This window comes from Sprattus sprattus (genome assembly GCF_963457725.1).
Source record: "Sprattus sprattus genome assembly, chromosome: 13".
In the NCBI taxonomy this organism is placed as follows: domain Eukaryota; kingdom Metazoa; phylum Chordata; class Actinopteri; order Clupeiformes; family Clupeidae; genus Sprattus; species Sprattus sprattus.
In genome coordinates, this window is record NC_137911.1 from 3,644,425 (window position 1) to 3,667,538 (window position 23,114).

The window sequence follows — 23,114 nt, forward strand, 5'->3', positions numbered from 1 at the left end:
TGACAGTCTTCGATCTTTCCAAGAAATACATCTTTCCAATGAATCTGTTTCCCTCTATTATAAAGAAACATCTTTATAAGGAAATATATCAACGGTGTCTGTGACGGGTATATGCTGCGATCACATGAATTTACTAGAGCCACCCGCTGAAATAACCACACAAAGAACAATATCCTTGGTGGAGAGAGGGCGGTAGCGTTGTGCTGCAAGTGCTTCTCAGACAATGTGGGGGCAGGGCAGTACCACAGCTGAGCCCCTCCGAGTGCAGTGAACCGCATGGTGTCAAATTACACTGGGGCCAGTCGGACCTCAGCCAATCAGAGAGGAAGGGGGATTGATACTGATTGTAAGGGGAAACTGTGTGTAGAATGTTCCATGTGGTCCTTCAACAGTCCTAAAGTCTGTTACCCTTACGTTAATTTTTAATTACCGTTAAGGAAGCTAAGCAAAGTCCAAGGGCAATAACATTTTATTTTGGATTATATGGCCCTAAAATGTGTTACCCATTATCCATAAACACCTCAACCTCTCATATTTGCATGGTCTTAATAACAACCTGTGATGGTGTTCTGGGTTAGAGTTCCATTGATATCACAACTAAAATAGATATTTTCAGTACTGTTTTACTGATAAAAAAAATAGTTTGTCAAATTTGTTTTATTCAGCTGTATTAACTCACCATTTGCTGCATGTTTACTCTTTGACAAATGCATGCATCTATTCACCCATCAGCTCTCCTGTCTGCCTCCCCTTCGTCCCTGTCCCTTGGCCTCCCCTTCTTACAGGCCATACTCTGATGGATCCCTCAGTAGTTATTGTGTATGTTCTGTAGCAACATTACAGGACTTACAGCGGGTAAAATAAGTATTGAACACGTCACCATTTCTCTCAGTCAATATATTTCCAAAGGTGTTATTGACATCACATTTTTCACCAGTTTATGGTGTAATGATGTTCTTTCCACTTCCGGATTATGGCCCCAACAGTGCTAACTGGAACATTCACAAGTTTAGACATGCGTCCCTAACCAATGCCATCAGTATGTTTTGCAACAATAAGGTTGCAAAGGTCTTGAGAGCTCTTTGCTTTTACCCATCATGAGATGTTTCTTGTGTGACACCTTGGTAATGAGACACCTTTCTATAGGCCATCAGTTGGGTCTGAACCAGTTTATATTAATTTGCAAGGGGCCAGATTGCTTTCAAATTACTGATAGATTTCAGCTGTTGTCTTGGCTTTCCATGCCTTTTTGCACCTCCCTTTCTTCATGTGTTCAATACTTTTTCCCTGTGTCATTTCACACTATATCACGAAACTTAATTTCTGAACTTGTTTGTTGTGGTTTCTTTGTATGTGTGGATTACTTAGGTTGTTACCAACATCTGGTGAAAATGTGATGTCAATAACACCTTTGGAAATATATCTACTGAGAAAAATGGTGACTTGCTCCATACTTATTTGACCCAGCTGCATATGATTGAAATTACTTCAGATATGACTTCAAAGGACTTTTAGAAGATTTTGTATGAACATTTTCTGTTTGTCATTATCATTTTTCAGGGGAATGTCTGAGTTTTCTTCTCCATATGCTTTTTGGCTTTCTTCTTCTTCACCTTTGTGCCCTTAGCCTTATTCAGGGCCGGCCTAGACCTGGTTAAGTGGTTAGCAGTTGGGCTGAGTTTGTAACTGTCCTTGCCCACATTGGAGATGGAGAGCAAGCCTTGAGCAGAAGTGGGTTTGACATGAGTGTAGTGAGGGAGATCAGCATAGAGATTGGGCTGGGAGAAGGAGCGCATAGCGGGGGTAGATGGTGAACACTGAGAAGTGGTGCCGCCTATCATGGGCAGGTGAACATGCTCGCTACTCAGGTTAGTGACAGAATAGCGGCTACTGTTGGACATGACGATGTGGTGCCAGGAGCTGAGTGGGGTGGCTGAGAAATGCTGAGGCCCATTGGAGTCATCTTTGGCGCCCCCTGGTGACATGACCAGGGAGCTGTGGGGGGTGACGGCTTCCACAGCGCTCTGAAAGGTCTTGAGGATGCGTTCGCTCTTCTGCTTCTCTTTTTTCTGCCTTGACTCCACCTTGCGAAGCTGTCGCCGGTGGTCTCTCATCATTTGCTTCCTGGTGTCAGCCAAGCCCCTAAAGATCAAAAGTAGATGAAGGCTAGACTTTACTTATCACGGTCAAGGAAGCGATAATTTATATTGTGGGGATATCTTCCGAAATAATTATTTTTAAAAGTTTAAAACAAAAAATGTAATGACATTTTTGAAGTTTTAATTTGTCATTCACCGCATTTAAATAAAGCAGCATGATGGAGTTTTGGACTAAAGCTAGCGAGGCAAAAACATGCAAAAACCTTGCAAACATCCCCAACAGCCAAATGACCACTTATAAAAGCTTGCTAACTCGTATCTTTTGGCAATATTGCTGGAGATGACGTGCTGTGAAGACTTTTCTTACTTTTCCACAGGGTGTTCCAACCTGAACCACAAGAGTACATAGTGCATAGCCTGGACCACAGGACTGCATAGTGCATAGCCTGGACCACAGGACTACACAGTGCATAGCCTGGACCACAGGACTGCATAGTGCATAGCCTGGACCACAGGACTGCATAGTGCATAGCCTGGACCACAGGACTGCATAGTGCATAGCCTGGACCACAGGACTACACAGTGCATAGCCTGGACAACTAGTAGGAATGGCATGTGTGTTTGTCTACTTCAAGTGACCATATTCAATCCAAAATTAATTTGCAGATGATACCAAAAGTACCTCAAAAAGTGTTAAATTGTTACACTGTCTTACTTCTTCAATGACTCTATAATGATTTTCACACAGATAAACTGTCAGATGACTGCTGTACACTCAATCCATGTGAAGTATGCCCACCTGTAGTCCACCATGCCTGTTCTCTCTCTGTCCAGCCTCTGGATTAATTCCTCAATCTGAAACCGGTCCAAGGGAATGCTGGATTGCTGTACAAGATTGATAGGTGGCACAGTTTACACACTCATATCATATGTAATACTATTAGTAGTGTATGGTTATTAGATGTTTTAAAATGGATGATAGTATTTGATTAAAATACAGTGTGTCTTTTACATGTTATAGATGATTCTGGAACATGTTCACCTATCAAAAAACCTACAAAAGTATTCCATAGTCACAGCTCCTAAAATACTTGATCTCCAAAATCTACTGAGGATGGCTACAGGGAGTCTTATTGCAGAGAGTGTGCACTAGCTTTTCCAGTTAAAAAAGTATCGTTTCCCTTTTGTCCACCAGACTTGCTGGAAGAGTAATGCTTTGCTAACGTAATGAATGGCCACCTGCTTCTTTGACTTCTGCTATCTTGAAAACATGGTCAAATGTAAGCTTAAATACAGTAAAGAGGAACCCGAAATCAAAACCGAGCAACGCAAAATGTTCCCAACACTTGCTACTAACCACTATGGAGCTGCTGATGATAGATATGTTATAATCTGTGCGAGTTTGATGTTTGTGTGCCTGATAAATAAAGTTTAAATTGCAGATGATGCACTGGGATTGGTTTTATTCATACTTTTAACCTTAGAGGTGGAATATTATTGAAACCCTCAATGCAGGTAGTGTCAAATCAAATCCACCTCGACGTTGAGCTATTTTCACTGCCAAATGAGAGGCTATAGTATTGTGATATCAACACTATTTTTTGGCTTATCTTGCCTAGGGATGTCAATACTTTAGAATGTAAAGTCTCCATCAACATAAGGTGTAAACTGCAAAGGTTGATTATTATGTTTTTAGCGCATATGACTGAAGTCATGTAAGTATGGAAACAGCATGAAAAGCCTTTTTTTTTGTTATACACAGAAAAAGATGTTCAATTCCTTGTGCTATTGTTTGCTTCCAACAGAAAAACCATACCTCTCAAATACTCATACCCATCAACTACCCTAAGTATTATCACAACAGGGAGCACTATAAAACATTGTACCGATGCTTAACAATGCTTAACAGTTCTTAACAACAAGATGCCTTCATGAGCAATTCACTGGGGTTGTCAAGTGGACACCTTCCTTCATCAGTGTTTCATTGAATTAGGCCTGTGACACCTCCAGAAGGCTCAACAGTGGCTATGGTGACTCAGACCCTCCCCCTTCATTCTCACGATGGATCAGTACACATGTCAACACCAGGGACAAAGACATACATCTCAAGATATACAAAAAGATTTCACATGAATATCTCAGTTTCTGAACAATCCACTGCTAAGTATCTAAACATCAATTTCATTATAACATGGCATGCCTCCAGCTGTCCAGGGTAAGGGGTGGGAGGGGGTTACCCCCTTTGGGAGTACGAAGAGTAAGGGGTTAGGGTAAGGGTAGAAATTGGATGCAAACCCAGGTTAGGGTAAGAGTTAGAGAGAAGCATTGAGGTTGATTTAGCTACAAAGCTCCAACACCTACAGTATCTCCACTGGTCTTGTGTGTGCTGGCCAACCCCATTGCCTTGTTTGACCCTAGGTCAAGCTAGTTTTACAACCAGACAGAATATGTTTTAATGAGCCAACACTGATACACAACTTACAGTTTCCGCCACCCACCCAATGACTGAGGTTCTGTGGAGGTTGGGAGGCCATCATAAGTGAGACCCGGAGGAAAAAGGGTTTTGACATTCAGATTTTTTGGGGATAATTTAAGTATTGCGGCTGAAAGAGGCATATTGCAAATATTTTTTTTTTCAAAAAATATATTTCTTTATTTTTTATCATCTGTCCTTTGTAGTGGACATCGGGTCTTGCTTGATCAAAACAATTTATGAATTCTCTTGTGTTTTTTGGTTAAAATGTATTTTCATTTCATCATCATAAAGAACTAGTTCATTGGAGGAAACATATCTGAACACTGGAACATCATTTAAAAAAATAACATACAATAACACAACTAACAACACATAATGGACCGTCAGCGTCTCTTTCTCCCTGCTCAGTCTCCTCCAAAGCTGATATGTCCTCTTCTGAGCTTTCACCTTCCAGCTCAACTGCCTGGCCCTCCTCATCCCCTGACAGCTCTAAATCTGACTCCCCTGCATCAATTCTTAGTAATATCTTTTCTGCCTCACTCAGTTCCTGCTTCCTAGAGTATGGAAAGTGGTTAAAACTGGCAGTACTCTAGGAAGTGGTAGTACGTCCCGCTGTCCACTACAGAGGACACTAAATAAAAGTTGTGTTTTCAAAGGGTTAAAATGACTGTACATTTCTGAAATCTTTCTAAATTGTAGTTAAGACTCTTATATTGAAGAAACAATTAGATTATTATCAAAAGAAACATAATGTCTGCAAAAATCGGTAACTTTCCACCCTTCCTGCCATAAAATGTGGATGGTGCAATTGCCGCTATTTTGAAAAGAAAGTCCATGTGCTCTGTTTGCCACACACCCACAATTGTGACCTCACTAGAAAGCCCAGGATGTCCTCTTCACTGTACAGTAGGACTCAAAAAGATTGCATTGATAGTGCTTAACTTAAAGTCCTCAGACTCATGTCCTCCACAGAGGACAAAAATGAATGGGCGGGTCTTAGGAGGTATGTGGCTCTAATAATGAAATTAATGCGGTTAGTCAAAAGCCCACAGTTCTCTCCAACTGTCCAGCTCTCCACCTCTGCTCTGAACTATCAATGAGTTTGGACCAGCCAGGAGTCAGATTATTTGTAAACACTCATTCCTCCTTAACGGGCATAAGATTATTGGGCACATACCTGAACAGCCTTTCTGAAGTCTGACACTGGAACACGCATTGTTCCATCCTTGTCAATGTTTCGGAAGAAGTCCCACAAGCGCAGTTTACGGTGGTCAAGGTAATCCTCACATTAAGAAAAAATATATAATGCTCAGTTATCTACTGAGAAACTCCCAAAAAGGGATTTACTTTTCCTCACATACATTCCAACTTAATGATCACGTGTGAAGACCTCTGGAGATGAACCACATTGTTGTATATATATTATCAATCAATATTGTTGTATATATATTATCAATATTTTACAAAACATACCTGGATGACTTTCATTGGATCAAGACGTTTTGGGGGTTTCTTGGCTATAAAACCACCGACACCCCCATATTGAACTTGAAGGTTTGGGTGCTCTTGACAAGTTAGTTCCAGCAGCTGCACAAAATTTTCATTCACCAGCACATTCTACATGAGAGCAAAGAGTGTCAAATGAAAACAAAACTATAAAAGTCACTCTGTATGTACATTGTGTGACAGTATTAAACTTATATTTTAGGAATAGGGCTGGTAGGTTTTCCATTATGACACTTTGGGTTGGATATGGACACATAGCTAAACATTACCTTCAAAACAGTATTTTTTGGTTGGTAAATTCAGTGCCTATGTTGTCACTACATTTGTATATGCCTAAGTTGTGTGGATTGGACTTTTACAAGTGGAGACCTTTTTACCCCCTCAAGGATTTGGAAGGTTATGGTGAGGATATATTCCATGGTGATGATATGGAAATGATGAAAGGAGACTTACACAAATATTGATATCTTCTAAACCAGTTTTGGGGGTGTTCTTGACAACATGGATCAAAGCCAGTGCACCCTCCACTGTAAGGGAATTATATGCCAACTGTGGACAGAATGTGCATGTTCATGAGAGCTCTCATCAGAAGTGCATTTTTAAGGAAGTGAGAACAATATGATCTGCAATGGCACAATGTTGTGTCAAAATGTGTAGTAATTCCAGGCCTTTCTGTAACTTACGTAACCTTTATACTTTGGCACGTTGTCCTAATATTTGGCAAAGGACAAAATAAACACATATAATGATTTTCCCCAATTGCTCCCCCCTCCCACACACACACCTTCTGTTGTTTGAGGAACGACACATATGTCTTCAATACATAAGGAGCTACTAACTCCTTCCCTAACAATGTTGGGTTTCTACCCACTATACATGTTTAAGGCCATACTACCCTCATCCTATCCCATGAATTCACTAAGCTCAGTCCTAGATCCTATTTGTCTGTTGGCCATCACCTCCATATAGCAGCACTCACTCCCCCACTCAAACTCACACTCACCTGTAGCCCCCTAAGGGTCTCGTTAGCTTCAAGGCCCTTGCAGAACATGCTAACTCCTTCATTAGTGATCCGGTTGTGGTTAAGATCCAGATGCAGAAGTGTGTTATTGAACTTCAGTGCTTCCCCAAGAGCTAGAGCCCCTTCATTACCAAAGCCATTCCATGACAGGTCCAAGTACTTCAAGGTCATATTCACCTAAGCAGGTCATGATTTTAAAAAATAAATAAAAAATTCATCCATCATTTTCTCCTGCTGTATGCCAAATAATGTCACAGTATTTATTTTTGAAAGTGCAAACACATCATAATATGAATATGTCGAAATCAAATATTAACTGACATCCCCAGCCTGGTGTCCATGAAAAAGTACTTTTCTGGAAAGATTTGACACTTAACGGCGCATCAATAAATAATAGCTTTAATGTAGACTATAGAGTGTAAACCAGGGACGTGCAGTCTATGGGCTCAGATACACATAAGCGTCTTTTTTCAGGCAGAAACGCTTCAGTAACGCCTTGGCAAAGTGCGGCGGCCAAAACAGAAGCGGTGCGCTTCCCTGCCTTGCGCTGGAAAGTTGAGAATAGTTCAACTTTTAAGTGCACCTAAAAAACGCTTCAAAGCCGCAACGCGTGGTGGAGAAGGGGCGCACACTTTAAACGCGCCGTACCATAGGAATCAATGCATTTGCTCGCGTCCCGTTTTTACAAAAACGCGTATGTGTATCTGAGCCCATAGGAGGCAGAAAAGTAAAAAAAAAATATTAAAAAAATATTTAATTTTTTTTTTTTTAAATATATTTTTTTTAAAATTATAATAATCATATATATTTATGTATTATAAAATAAATATTCATATTTCTCTAGTTATCTGTGTTAAGAGTGTCATTTCTGCATGATTCCGATCATTTCGAGCATTTTTATTATCAAAATCGCTGAATTTGAGCATTTCCGGTTCCCAGTGACAGTGATCAGCCAATGAACATGGGCGTGCCGTCAAGGGAGGCAGATGCATTGGAGTCTATGGGCAGGGTAGGCCATAGACATCATATAGGTAGACGCCCCCTTCGGCCTTGGACGGCATAAATCGTCGGCGCCATTTTGTTACAGGAGTTATTTCGTCTCCGGAGTGAAGATGCCTGCTAAACTAAGCGCCGCTTGGGGGTGCACCACCGTCAGGACGATTCAAACAAGATCGCAAGGAATTACCTTTCACAAGTAAGACTAAACAATGGTTTCTATTTGTAATTGTAATATTCAGTCATGTCACGTAGATCATGTGTTATGTTGAGAGCTAAGAGCTGTTGAGACAGCTAAGTTGCCACCAGAATCAGACTATAGCTAGTCTAACGTGAAATGGACATGGTGAGCAAAGCCTTATTCTATCGTTCGTCAACAGGAGATAATATTGTCAAGAAATAGGCTATAGGATATACAGTATATATATATATATATATATATATATATAATCTACCACTACTTGCTTGTGAGTAATTACAATGTATGTATAATGTAATTATATAGCATTTATGGTCGCGACGGAAAGCTGCGTTTCGGCTGAGCGACTGGCCTTAATTTCTCTCTGTGATGTATTTAAAAAAGAGACTAGATTAAAACAAAAAACATGCCACTGTATATGTAATGGTTCTACAATATGAAGGTGTCACGTAATGAATGAAACTACGGAAAAAATGTCACGATACTCTACATGCACCTGTGAGATGCACCTGCAGTCAGTCGCCGGCCGAAATTGACGTTTTAAACGTTATTTCTATTTCTTTTTAAATGTTTTTTTTTTTTTTAAAGATACATCTGTATTATGAATCTGACTGACTGGCTAGCTAACCTTTCTCGCAATTTTAAGGTTTCCCAAATAAAGCAGTTGAGGAGACAGTGGGAAGTGGCATTGGTTGTGTCTGTATTTCACAAGACCAGTCTGCACTACATTGCAAAACTGAGCACGCTGCAATTACAGACTGGCAACAGTCGAAAAAAGCTCAGCAAGACAATACTTTTTAAAGGGTTCTAGCCTAGATTCAATTATTATATTATATCATATATTGTGTGAAATTATATATTGTGTCAATTGCACTACATAGATGTGAAAATGTTATGAGCATGATTGTATATTATGTCAAATTGCACAAATGTACAAATATAATATTATATAATATATATATATATATATTATATAATATGAATATATACCTAAAATATATTATATTATATTGTTTCACATATTATATATATCATATATATGTTATTCCATTGCACATTATACTGAGTCATTATATTATATTGTATTATATATATGCTATGTTATTTATATTACAGTTCAACTATTGAGATGTGTATGTATATATTGAGATGTGAATATTTTTACTGCTATAGAAATATATAGCTTTTTTTTGTAATGTTGATTTGTGAAATAAATGTGTATTGCCAATTGCACTGTTCAAGGTTTCTTAATGCACATACTTGAAAAGGAACTATTAAACTATGAAAAACACACTGACTGCCAGTTTCTCACTATTTGATGTATGCTCTTTCTCTTAATGATGGTCAATACGTAGTAACTAAAGAAGCCCTATTTCGATAGTTTATAGATCTTAGTATTTTCAAAGTGCACGGGCTGTGCAAGAAAAGTGAGCGTTTATCATAGACCCATGCACATGTATGACTGGCGATTTAACTAGCGAGATTCAAAGTAACGTAGAGGCAAATCTTGTTCACACACTTCACGTAGAGCATAAACCCTTGAATACTCCATGAAATTGGTTGCGAAATGTAAAAGGTTATCGTGATTTTTATCCAGATAAACCGCAGCTCCTGGCAACTTGCGCTTGTTTGACACGTCTGACAGACCTCTGACGGCAGAGAGCTCCTCTGCCAAAATGGCAGCGACGCGTTTCGCCGAGGCAACGGGCTGAAGCAGTGGAGGCGGCGTCTATCTATACATGTCTATGGTGCCTCCCCTAGGATTGCGAAATCACTCCAAACTGGGTTTTACGCATGCGTGCGCAAGCGTAGAACCTTTTGAGTTGAGCTGAAAACGCATTGAAAAATATTGCAATGGAGGCACGCACTACCACTGCTTCAAGAAGGGAGGCGAGCGAGAGGGCACTTGTTGGGTATATAATCTGACGTTGGATTTCTTCTTCACTTCTTGAGCTTGACAGCGAAAATGGAAGATTACATTGCTAACCTGAAGCAGTTCTCAAAACTGGACTTTTGGTCCAAACAAGAAATGATTGATAATGGGAGACCAATGCCGGAGCTAAAATGTTTGCTTCAAACGACGGGACCGAAGGTTGGGACCTTGCATTGGAGTGTTTCATGTTTTCCAACGGGACATATGGGCAACACAAACCTCGCTAAAGGCTGCTAGGTGCAGGGGAACCGTGAATGGATTACGAGCTTGCGAGTGCACCAACTTTAAATTATACCGGTCAGTAGAATATTTTGGTATTGTGTGCTATGTCTGGTGTTTAACTGTTTGCTTGTTAATACGTTGTGCAAATAAATATGTAACTGTCAACTTCCGGTGCAAACCCATGCCACCGTTGTGAGCGACGCGATCTCTAAACCCAATGCATTTCAATGGGAGCCAATCCATTGTGACGTAAATTAGCGATCTGAGCGACGCGTCCGTTGAAAATTCGAACATGTTGAAACTTATGCAAATGAGGAGCGATATTTCCCGGCAGCAGCCAATGAGATTGTTTGGTGTCGTCTTTGACAGTTGGACTGCATGCTATTTCCACACGCTACACCACGCCCACTCAAAGCGATGGAAGTCGCTCACAACGGTGGCATGGGTTTGCACCGTTCGAATTCAAGTGTCCGAGTTCAACTGTGTAGTGTTGCCAACTCGGGACGGTTCCGGGACGTTTCGGGACGGTTGAAAATGGTTTTCGGGACGGTTCCGGGACGGTGTTGAAAAAAGTTAATTTTAATCCCTGAGTGTTGGGCAAGCTACTTGATTTCTGTAGTGAGCTAAGCTATCAGCTACGCTACAATAAATTCAGCTTCACTACACAGAAGCTACTACTAAAAAAAAAAGTAGCAAGCTAAGTATCATAAACCTGTCAAAAGTAGTTTGATACATTAGAAGCTACTTTCAGTTAAACAAACTGCATGCCAAGTCAATGCAATTTTAGGCATCAACACAACTGTCAGTCAGATAAAAACGGTTGAATGGATGAAATTTGTGTGTTCGTATGTTTGTGTTGGATGTCATTGACGTTGACAGGAACTTTTTCTTTGGATTACAAAGAAGGCATCTGAAAACATATTTAGTTTCACTCGTCTCTTGTAAAAAAAGTATCTGTATCTAAATATCAACAGCATTCTAGTTATCCGGTTGTCTAGAATCTGCATGCAAACTACCCATTTAAAATTAGCGGAGAATTCTTTTTAAATGTATGAGCAGCGTCTGGTGTACTTGAAATGACGATATCTATCTATCTATTTTCACTCGTCTCGCCTAAAGTGATGTACTGCTTAATTTTTGTGTTTGATGGCTGCAGGGAAGCCTGTTATGAATGAACATCAGAAAGGTCCAGGATAAATTAGCTTTCGAGGACGCTACTGCGGAACTTGATCAATAAAAGAGCTTAGCTAAAAGTTGGTTGGTTTTGTAGCAAAAATAGCAACGTTTCTGCCAAGCTACTGACAAGTAGTTAAGCTAGTAGGGTCGCTACAAGTAGTGACGCTACTGCCCATCACTGCCGAGTTGTGTAAAAGGTTATATTTTCCCTAGACAAATTGAAATGAGCCATATCATTGGTGGGAGGGCTACATACGCTACCTTGTAACTATAAATATCTTATTTGACACGGTGTAAAAGTTCAATTACCACACCGATTGTACGTTTAGCTGTAGGCCTATAGCCTCGTAAAAGTCAGTTGACTATTTAGCCGCATAACTTCTTATAATAATAATCGTTTAAAAGTAATAGTATTAGACAATAAAACAAAGTTTTTTCAGTTCTGGTGAGAAGACAATTTTTAAACCATAAGCATAAATACATGTAAACATTTCTATTTTTTTTAAACAACTAGACATCGGAATGACGTAATCACTTCTGGTTTCTGTGCCTCACCAGCTGCGAACCTCACCGCACGTCACTGGTGTAAACCTACATTCACAAAAGATATATCTAATCGGTAGGCTACATCTGATCAAAATGATATGGTTGCCTACATTTCTGTTCACCTTTCAGATGATAACGTTGATGGCCTAAAAGCTTTTTCTTCAAGAATGTTATAGGATATTTACTTTGTTTATTTGGTCTAATAAGTATCACAGACTTAGAAGAAAACTTTTTCAGAACACAGCAGAGAAGGTGGCCTTCATTTTCCAAATGTGGATCTGTACTATTATTTATCACAAGCCTTCTATATCAACCTTATCATTCATAGATCAGGGGCCGTATTCACAAAGAATCTTAGGGCTAAAAGTAGCTCATAAGTGGCGAATTTAGGAGAAACTCCTAAAAATAATGGGCGTGTCAGTCTTAAATTTAGGACTCCTATTTTTTTTTTACTAAGAGCAATTCACAAAATATTTTATCCCTAAAAGTAGCACCTAAGTCTAGGACAGCTTAAAACTCCTCATGAGGACTCCTAAGTCACTAAGACCTATTCACAAAAAGTCTTAAAATGGCTGAAGCCAGACGTAACGTGTTGGAGACAATGAACGACTCTGAATTGTTGAGAAGATATCGTTTAAACCGTGAAGGCATCAACATTTTACTAGAATTAGTGCGGGATGCAATCACGTCTCCAACTATCCGAAACAACCCAATCAGTCCGGAAGTTAAATGTTTGATAACATTAAGATTTTTGGCTACGGGGAAAATGCAACTTTGCAACGCAGACGACTTCAGAATATCGCAATCATCAGTAAGCCGATTCATTCATCAAACAATCACCGCACTCTGTAGACCACACATTGTACAACAGTTTATCCGGTTCCCTTTGGACAATCGCCTACTTCAAAGGATCAAGGTCAATTTCATGGCGTTTGCAGGAATGCCCGGTGTCGTGGGTGCCATCGATGGAACACACATTAAAATAATTGCTCCATCCAGAGATGAGGACGTCTTTGTAAACCGCAAAAAGGTACATTCAATTAATACACAGATAGTGTTTGATCCAAATTTCACAATCATGGATATTGTTGCGAAGTGGCCTGGATCTACTCACGATTCGCGCATTTTAATGGAGAGCGCGGTCTGCGCCAGCTTTTTGAGCGGCACCATGTACCTGCTGGATGCCACTTGTTGGGTGACAGTGGCCATCCATGCAAGACATGGCTTTTGACACCCTTCCTCAATCCACAACCGGGAGCACAGTTGAACTACAACATGCAAGTATACGCATGAGGCCTATTTTGGTGACACAATACCTGTAGCCGCGACGGCTCTTTTAAAGTCCACTCCGCAATCTCCATCCTACATTGTGACTGGAGCGCATACCACCGCTTCTCGCAGTCATCGACAGAGCGACACACGGCAGGGAATGAAGCATTTATGTTAACACATACAGCCGCGGAAAAAATTAAGAGACCACTTCAAAATTATCAGTTTCTCTGGTTTTACTATTTATTGGTATGTGTTAAAGTAAAATGTACATTTTTGTTTTATTCTATAACCTACTGGCAACATTCCTACCAAATTTCAAATAAAAATATTGTCATTTAGATCATTTATTTGCAGAAAAATGACAATTGGTCAAAATAGCAAAAAAGATGCAGTGTCTTCAGATCTCGAATAATGCAAAGAAAACAAGCTCATATTCATTTTTAAACTACACAATACTAATGCTTACACTAAGGAAGAGTTCAGAAATCAATATTTGGTGGAATAACCTTGATTTAAAATCACAACTTTCATGTGTCTTGGCATGCTCTCCACCAGTCTTTCACATTGCCGTTGGGTGACTTTATGCTACTCCTGGCGCAAGAATTCAAGCAGCTCGGCTTCTTTTCATGGCTTGTGACCATCCATCTTCCTCTTGATCACATTTCAGAGGTTTTTTTATGGGATTCAGGTCTCGAAATTGGGCTGGCCATGACAGGGTCCTGATCTGGTGGTACTCCATCCACACCTTTACTGGCCTGGCTGTGTGGCATGGAGCATTGCCCTGCTGGAAAAAACATTTCTCAGAGTTGGGGAACATTGTCAGAGCTAAAGGAAGCAAGTTTTTCTTCCGGGACAACGTTGTACTTTGCCTGGCTGAGGTTTGTAAAAGACCATAAGGATTGAAAAAAGCGGACTGGAGGGTCTTCTAGTTCGTCTTCTCTGATGAGTCCAATTTTCAGCTTTGCCCAACACATGGTCGTCTGATGGTTAGACGCAGACCTGGAGAGGCCTACAAGCCAGAGAGTCTTGCACCTACTGTGAAATCGGACTCATCAGAGAAGACGAACTTAGAAGAACCTCCAGTCCGCTTTTTCAATCCTTATGGTCTTTTTCAATCCTTATGGTCTTTTTGACCAATTGTCATTTTTCTGCAAATAAATGATCTAAATGACAATATTTTTATTTGAAATTTGGTAGGAATGTTGCCAGTAGGTTATAGAATAAAACAAAAATGTACATTTTACTTTAACACATACCAATAAATAGTAAAACCAGAGAAACTGATAATTTTGAAGTGGTCTCTTAATTTTTTCCGCGGCTGTATGTCCTCCCATGCCTCACGCTTCTTTTTTGTCACCCCACAGCCAAATTTAGCTTTTATAACTCCCTTCCTCTCCAGCACACTCTGGGCCAACATGGACAGTTGGTCCTGGGACCAGTTCGACTTTCTCTTACGTCTCGCCCTCGTTTCGTCCATTATGACAGGAGGACTTAAAGAGCCGTATGGACTGATATTTGAAGTGTTTAAGGGCTGGAAATATGGCGATTACCTAATAGTTTGCAGGGAGCTTTAATTATTACTCCCTTGATTTCATGCAATTTCCGTGTTTTTTTCGGCAATTTCTCTTTCTCTAACGTGCAAAGCGTCATTCTTGTTGGATGCACAAACTTGTCATCATGCGTGTGCATTCTGCTAAGTGCACTATCCATAACTAGTTAATATGACTTCATTTGAAGCCTAGGTTATTCTCTTATTTTCTGTTGATTTAGTGGGATCGTTAGGGGGATGTTAGGACTGAGTTTTGAATGAGAGCACCTGTCAGCAACCAATCACCGTACGCACCGCTTCTAAACTCGTGCATGAGAATGGACGTCATCCATAGCAACGGAGTTTTTATCTTAAGCTTAGGAGTTGGTATTATCCTTAGTATGAGTAGGTCTCAGAGCCGTTGTGAATCACTTTTAAGAAATTACTCCTACGTAAAAGGTTTTAGCGCGAGTTAGGAGCACTCCTAGTGGTAAGATAAAAGGCTTTGTGAATACGGCCCCAGATGAGGAACCATGGATAAATATATAAGACTTAGGCCAGATAACTTGTTTATATCTATTTAAAAAAACGTAAGATCAGAACCTGTAGTTTAGTCATGAATAGAACTTTAGAAGCATGAAAACATCTCAGGGGTTTACATTGGTGTGCCCAATAATACCTATCTTTGCAACAATCCATCCGCTCCCATGCAAAACTCATAACTTAACTAGAATCAAAAGTGGAATTTGTAACGGATATTGTATCCCACAATAGGGTTTTCCCATGTGAACAGCTTAAAAACACATTTAACCTGATGAACTGAAAAGCTGGTTATTGAAGAATGTTGTGTTAAACTATGATGTGCTACCAGCATCTATTGGGTAGTTATTTATAGAAAAAATGGAATTGATAGGTAAGGTATATAACTATTTAATAGGAGCATAATACGATAACTGGGGGAAAGATCTTAACATGAGATACAAACATTTAATTGGAAAACACTTCTGCATCTAACAAATAAAATAAGCATTAAGAAAAATATGGGCCTCATAGAAATCAAGCTTATATCTAGAATACTGTATATTATGCTAAAGGTAAAATACATAAATATGACTCTTCCTCCTCCATTTTTTTGAGTAAAATGGGGCCTGCCATGCAGACATGGAATGGATTGATAAAAAAATATTATTCATAGAAAAGACATTGTCTGAGGACAGAAATACAGTTTGGTAGAATATGGCATGATTTTTGTATATTTAGCCTTATAATTAATAATGGAACAGAAGCATGGACCCGGAGGAGAAATCACAGGAAGGAGAACTATGTGTAAGTGTCCTATATGTGTTAGTGTGTATGTGTCTTATACTGTATGTGTTAGTGTGTATGTGTCCTTCATGTGTTAGTGTGTATGTGTCTTATACAGTGCCCTCCACAATTATTGGCACCCTTAGTGAATGTGACCAAAACAGGCTATGAAAAAATATATCTTTGCTGTTTATCATCTTGGTCTTTCACTCAAAATATTCACAAAAATCTTACCTTTTCATCCAAGTAAAATTCTTGAAAGAATTTATTTTTTTGAAATTATATAAAATATTTTTCTCCAAAACATGGGTGCCACAATTATTGGCACCCTTAACAAATCCTATAATTAAAATCTAACTGAAGTATATTACCAGTCATGTTTTATATTTTCGAGTTCACCTGTTTCATTAGGAACTCTTAAGTGGTCAACCATGGCTTCCTGCTTTTCTGAGGTATAAATATGAGGCGACACAGGCCAAATACCCTTAGTCATTTATCAAGATGGGAAAGACAACAGAACTCAGTGTCAAAGTGCGACAAAAAGTTGTTGAGCTGCTAAAATCCAGATTTAGGGAAATAAGAAAATATCTAAACAGTTGGAAATACCCACTTCCACAATCAGGGCAATAGTTAAGAAGTTAAAAGCGACAAGAGATGTAAGGAATCAGCCTGGAAGAGGACCTATCTGTAAATTAACCCCACGCACGTGAGGAGGATGGTTCAACTGGTAAAAGAATCTCCAAGGATCACAGCTGGATAAATGCAGAGGTTAGTTAAGTCCTGGGGTCAGAAGGTCTCCAGAACTACCATCAGACTGCACCTACATCACCACAAGCTGTTTTTGAGGGTTATCAGAAAAAAGCCTCTGCTGTCAATCAACAACAAACTAAAGTGACTACAGTTTGCCAAATGTAAGTCAGACTTTTATATTAGAGTTATATGGTCAGATGAGACCAAAATAAGGCTTCTTGGCAACAAACATCAAAGGTGGGTTTGGCGTAGACAGACAGATAGCCATACAGAAGAGCACCCCATACCCACTTTGAAGTATGGTGGCGGATCTCTGATGTTGTGGGGCTGTTTTTCTTCCAAAGGCCCTGGACATCTTGTTAGGATACATGGTATCATGTACTCCATCAAATACCAGCAGATATTAAATAAAAACCTAACAGCCCACCTCTAGGAAGCTTAAAATGGGCCGTGGTTGGACCTCCCAGCAGGACAATGATCCGAAGCGCACCCCAAAATCAACACAAAAATGGTTCTCCGACAGCAGAATAAAGGTTTTGCCATGGCCATCACAGTCCCCAGACCTAAACCCCATAGAAAATCTGTGGGAAGAGCTGAAGCAGAATCTGCAAATGTGTTGACCTCAGAATCTGAAGGATCTGCAGAGATACTGTATGTAGGAATGGTCTCAGGTCTGTGCCATGTGTTCACCAACCTCATCACCCATTATAGGAGAAGACTTGGAGCTGTTATCTTGACAAAGGGAGGCTGCTCAAAACATTAAATTAAGGGGTGCCAATAATTGTGGCACACCTGTTTAGGAGAATAGTATTTATTTAATGAAAAAAAATATATATATATTTCAATGAAAAGGTAAGATTTTTGTTAATATTTTGAGTGAAAGATAAACAGCAAACAAATATTTTTTCATAGCCTGTTTTGGTCACATTGACAAAGGGTGCCAATCATTGTGGAGGGCACTGTATGTGTTAGTGCGTATGTGTCTTATATGTTCGTGTGTTGATTTATGTGTTTTATATTGTGTTAATGTGTTGATTTATGTTTAAGCGCATGTTTAATGTGTTTATTTTGATGTTATTATAACCAAAGACCCAATCAATATAGAATGTGTACAGTAATGTAAAGTATGTATGTATGTATGTTATATTACACACCTTGAGCCCTGCACAAAAAGCCACTGCACCTTTCATTCGCAGATGATTCCAGCTGAGGTCTAGTGTCTCTAAGCCTTCATTGTTGGCTGTAGATTTAAATCAGATATAACAAAAGTTGACAATGTTTTATGTAGACCTCCTGGTATATTTTCAAATTAAGCTGGTTTGTTGTTTTACCAAAATGTTTCTACCTTACCTAACATTTGGCCCAGATGATCTCCCCCGCGCCCACCAAACAGATTGTGACTTAAATCCAGTTCTTTCACTCTGTAGTTATTCTGCTGAAAAGAACAAGCCATCACCGAAACAAGTTGTGGTTGACTAAAATAACATTAGCCTTGGCATGCTCACCAACTTACCGCCAAGGCATCAGCAAAAAACTTGGCATCATCCTCAATGAATCCATTCCCTATTTGGACATTAAGAAATAGCCATATCTTACATTTTATTTCTGACTTGGACTTATTCTCTTTGGCATTTTTTCAGCATTCATCATTACCTGACAGTTTTAAAGATCTGATAGAAATGTTTTCCAGTAAAATCTTTGCCATGGCCTCAGCTCCAGCAGATTGAAGGTGATTATTGGAGAGGTCCTGAGTGAGGCAGAAACACACGGACACACACAGAGTAAGGTGACCAGACGTCCCCGGTTTCCGGGGACAGTCCCCGTTTTGGGTGGCCTGTCCCCGGCTGGAGCTGTCCCCGGAAATGTCCCCGGTTTTCACAGACAGACCCGGGATACAAATTAGAAAGAAAGAAAACAATGAACAAACGTTTAGTTGCGTAGCCTACACGCCACAGGCTCAAACATGCCAGCCAGCAGCCAGGGCAGCAAGCTCTTTTGATTGGTGGAATATGCAGCACTGTAGAATCTTTAGATACAGCCTCGTTGAACACGAACGTTTTCGTTTTATATTGTATAGGCTACGTTTTCAAATAGCCCTGTGCCAGGCTGTCAGATGTCTATTTTATCACTATAACATTACACTAAAGATGTCTTTGTCAAGTTTAGTAAAACAGCTGATGTTATGGCAGTGGGTTGCGTTCAAGATGAGGAAGCAAAAACAGTCTCACCATTCACGTAGCCTAGAATAAGGGTAGCCTAAGCCTACATGACCTAAAAACTAAAAAAAAAAAAAACGTATGTTCTTGTGTCTCTTAAAAGACACAAATGAAATGTGTTTTTCCAGTCAGTGTCCCCGTTTTTCGCTTACAAAGACAAAAACATTACATGTTTTGGAGTTGTTAACGTATCTAAACTGAAATTGTCCCCGGATTTCGTCTCAGAAATCTGGTCACCTTAACACAGAGACACACACGCAGACACACAAGCACACAGACAGAATGGCACATCATATAAAATGGTGTCACACACAACCAGTACCGGCCTTAATGGTCACAAAGGTGGTAGGATAAAGAAGAATGGCTAAAAGAACATCAGTTCAACAACAGGAGAATCCCATATAATATATATTTAATTAATATAATAATTACTTACTAACCCAGAGTGAGGTCATGCGATAGCCAGGTTGATACGGCAAAGCCTCAGTCTGGCATTTCCCGGCATGACCAGACGTTTGAGGTTAGTAAGTTGTTTATAATATGGCAGTTTTAGCTCCTTTCATTTTTTAAATGAAAAGAAATGGTAATTGTTAATAAAAATCATGTTGTTTTGTTCAGCTCTCAAGCCTTCCCACTACACGAAACAGTTTGTTTTAGGCGTTGCCTAGCAACCAATGACTTGCTAATTTCAAGTTACAATGATAAATAGAAAACGGAGAACATGGCTCAGCTAAAATGGCAAGTAACAACACAAGATATTCAAGCTATAGTAGTCTAGTCTTCATCAACACTTTTAATAACACATTTTCGCTGCTTCTGAATTTCCTCATGGCTTTTGATGTCTATCAATATCCCTAATTTTTAAGATGCTGCAGAGGGCAAAAAAGATCTGTATCAGACCAGCAGACTGGCGAGGAGGTCAATACCCGTCTGTCATGACTACCCATTAGCCAATCAGAACGCTCGTACTGTCTTTGCCATATAATAATATATCATTAATGTACCAAAGTATGCATTCACATAGGCCAAAGTAGGAAAAGTAGAGCAAGGGTAAATAGAGTTTTGGATGGAGGTTCGGTTTTAGCCTTTATCCATTGGGTGTGGCACTACAGATTTTATTGGATAAGGGATAAAAGGTCTTGATGGTTTCTCCTTATGTCCAGCTCATCTTTGTTCTTGTTTACCTGGTTAACTTATATCACGTCCATTCCAGATCTCTTGACATTAAACGATGTACAGCTTTGGAGACACAACATACAGCGCAAGTTAAGGCCCTCTTGTCATTCAATGGTACAATTACCCATAATCCATAGCTGTTGTTTATGCAGTTCTTCCTTCTGTTTGGCAACACTCTGAGTAACCCTATCATCATTTTCTTTCTCTATTTTTAAAATATCAACATGGGCCTCAACACAAACACAGGCCTTATTGCAAATGGTTCCAGTAAATTTACATTGAGTGCCATATCCTCAAAGGCAAACACCTAAATAATGGAATGGGGAGCTGGAAACCTTGGTCTCTTATGAAAAGCCTATTATGAAACATAAATGCTAAACCTTCAGCCAAAGTGTACATATTTTGTACTTTAAAGGCTGAACATTATCAGTGGCAATGACTGAAATTTGGAGCTTGGCATTGAAAATACTCATATCTCCATTGTGGATCTCAATAATCAAAATGAGCATCTCAGTCAACATTACTGGACATAAGGCAATATGATACAAGGGTTGACTGTACAATGTCCAAACGGCTCAATTTTGGAATCAGCAAGTAAATGAATCAGACCCTGAATCCGACAAAATCCGGGGACATTTTCAATTCAGACACATAAACACCTCCAGAACAGTGTAATGTTTGTATTTTTCTAAACGAAAAACCGGGACTGTCCCCGGAAACCGGGGACGTCTGGTCACCTTATTCCTCAGACTACCCATGTGACACTTTGCAGTTTTCACAACCTTGAGATCCAAACTCTATTTTACATGATTAAGAACTGAACTATGATAATAGAACTAAACTATCTGTGCAAAAATATCTGTGTAGTTCAATTCCATATGCACGCAACTGACTGAAGCAAGAATAGTATTACACAAAAATGAACATTGGTATCACGTTATTCCTTTCAACAGAATGGAGTGTCACTTCCTTTCTTGATGAAAACGCTTCCCTCAGGCACTGTTTATTCTAGATGTAAGCATTAGCATTTAACATTGTCGATACTTAAACAAATTGAAACTGAGTTTTCCTTTAATACAGAGTTTAAGTTTAAAGTCACCAAACTGTAAATATAAGGTACAACATAGACACTATTAACTTATGATGAAAACGGCTTTGTAGCTTTCACAAACTCACCAGATTCTGGATGGTAAAATTTGCTCTTAGCATTTCCACAAGATACTTTGCCCCTTCAGCTAGGAGATAATTGTCTGCAAGCTCCAGAGTGGTGATGTGCATATCAGTCTGCAAGTAACCAGAAAACATAAATCTTACATCAATGCAGACTTTGTGCTTCACAACATTTAATTTAGAGGATGTCGAATGTAATGCAGTGATCTGTTCGGACAGATTTGATGCTTTGTAGCCTATTTCATTGTCAAAGTTTATCGTTGGACTGGTGGTTTTAAACTGGGAGTCTTTTATATCAACAGGAAACCATGGACACATTGGAGTGACAAAGTATATTGAAAGATTGTAAATTCACCACAAGGGCAATGGCCAGTGACTTGGCCCCCAAGGGCCCCAGGCCATGGTGTGTGAGGTTCAGCCTATCCGAACCCAGGTGACGCAGGAAATAGGAGACAGGAACCACATCAACCAGTTTACAGGCTTCCAAGTATAGTTCTCTGACTGACATGTCGTTTCTGCTATTCCTGACCTCTGGTGGGGGAAGAGAATCATTAACATGAAATGAAATGATGAACTGGTGTTTAGTTTGCATTCATAAGGTGTGATAACCTGCTCTGTATCAGATACAGCCATGTCTGTTTTGTTTAATTCATGTGTATGAATATACAGATGTAATGTTTAGATCATTCAAAATTATATCTGTAAAGGGTTCTATACCATTTCACAAGCTGAACGCAAACGATAGAAAGATTGTGTTTTATTGTCTTACCCTCAGGCTCCAGATCTGTGTCCCACTCATCATCGTCCAGTTGGGTGACTGGGGGTAAGATGTCCCAATCTGTAAGGCTAAGGGAGTCTACTGACAAGCATGCCTGGTTAATCTCCTCTTGCTGCTTGTCCATTATATGAAGTAATCATGTTTTTAACTGCAGTATTACTGTCTCTTCAATGTCTTCCATCAAAATGAATGGAATATGTTCTTAGCAACCGTACCTTTTGTGAAACTTTAGCTACCCTTGTTGTCACAACTTGTACTAACCAATGGAAAGAGCATCATAAAATATTTACTCTAGGTGTTGGGTTAAGCCATTGGATTCTTGAACAGGTTCAGCCTTTATACTAATTCAGAAATGAGGAATTCCTCACATTCAGTTCAAGTCTGGCTGGACTGTGTTTATAGAAAAAACAGACAAGTAAACCATTTCTGCTTCTAATGTGGGCTGGTGAATAGAACATAAACAACAACAATACCATGTATTAGCCTACTAGTAAGCCTACTACCTGAGGTCAAACAAGACCGTTATTAAGAAAAGGCAAAAAAAAGAAGCTTGTAGGCCTAAAGAAGATTATGTCCAGCAGAATAGATAGTAATGGTGCTATTACCATTGTCTGATAACCAATGGCACAGATAAGGCATACCATTTACAGCAGAAGATTTAACGGTCACACCATTAGTTAAATGGACACAACCAGTAACAAGGGGAACAAACGGAAGAACAAGCCCAAAACGGGATAACGCTCAG

The 23,114-nt window shown here is 39.5% G+C and overlaps 1 protein-coding gene across 1 annotated transcript; it reads right to left on the reverse strand.

Annotated features, from left to right (window-relative positions):
* Positions 1-1,556: 1,556 nt before the first annotated feature.
* Positions 1,557-22,099, reverse strand: lrrc74a (leucine rich repeat containing 74A; the record flags this gene model as incomplete). The annotated part of the gene is made up of 12 exons (XM_080849689.1): positions 1,557-2,142; positions 2,899-2,984; positions 5,753-5,857; positions 6,049-6,192; positions 6,535-6,630; positions 7,085-7,279; positions 18,184-18,269; positions 18,380-18,461; positions 18,543-18,592; positions 18,683-18,776; positions 21,598-21,705; positions 21,947-22,099. The coding sequence occupies 12 exons, from the start codon at positions 22,097-22,099 to the stop codon at positions 1,557-1,559; spliced, it is 1,785 nt and encodes a 594-aa protein (XP_080705815.1).
* Positions 22,100-23,114: the final 1,015 nt, after the last annotated feature.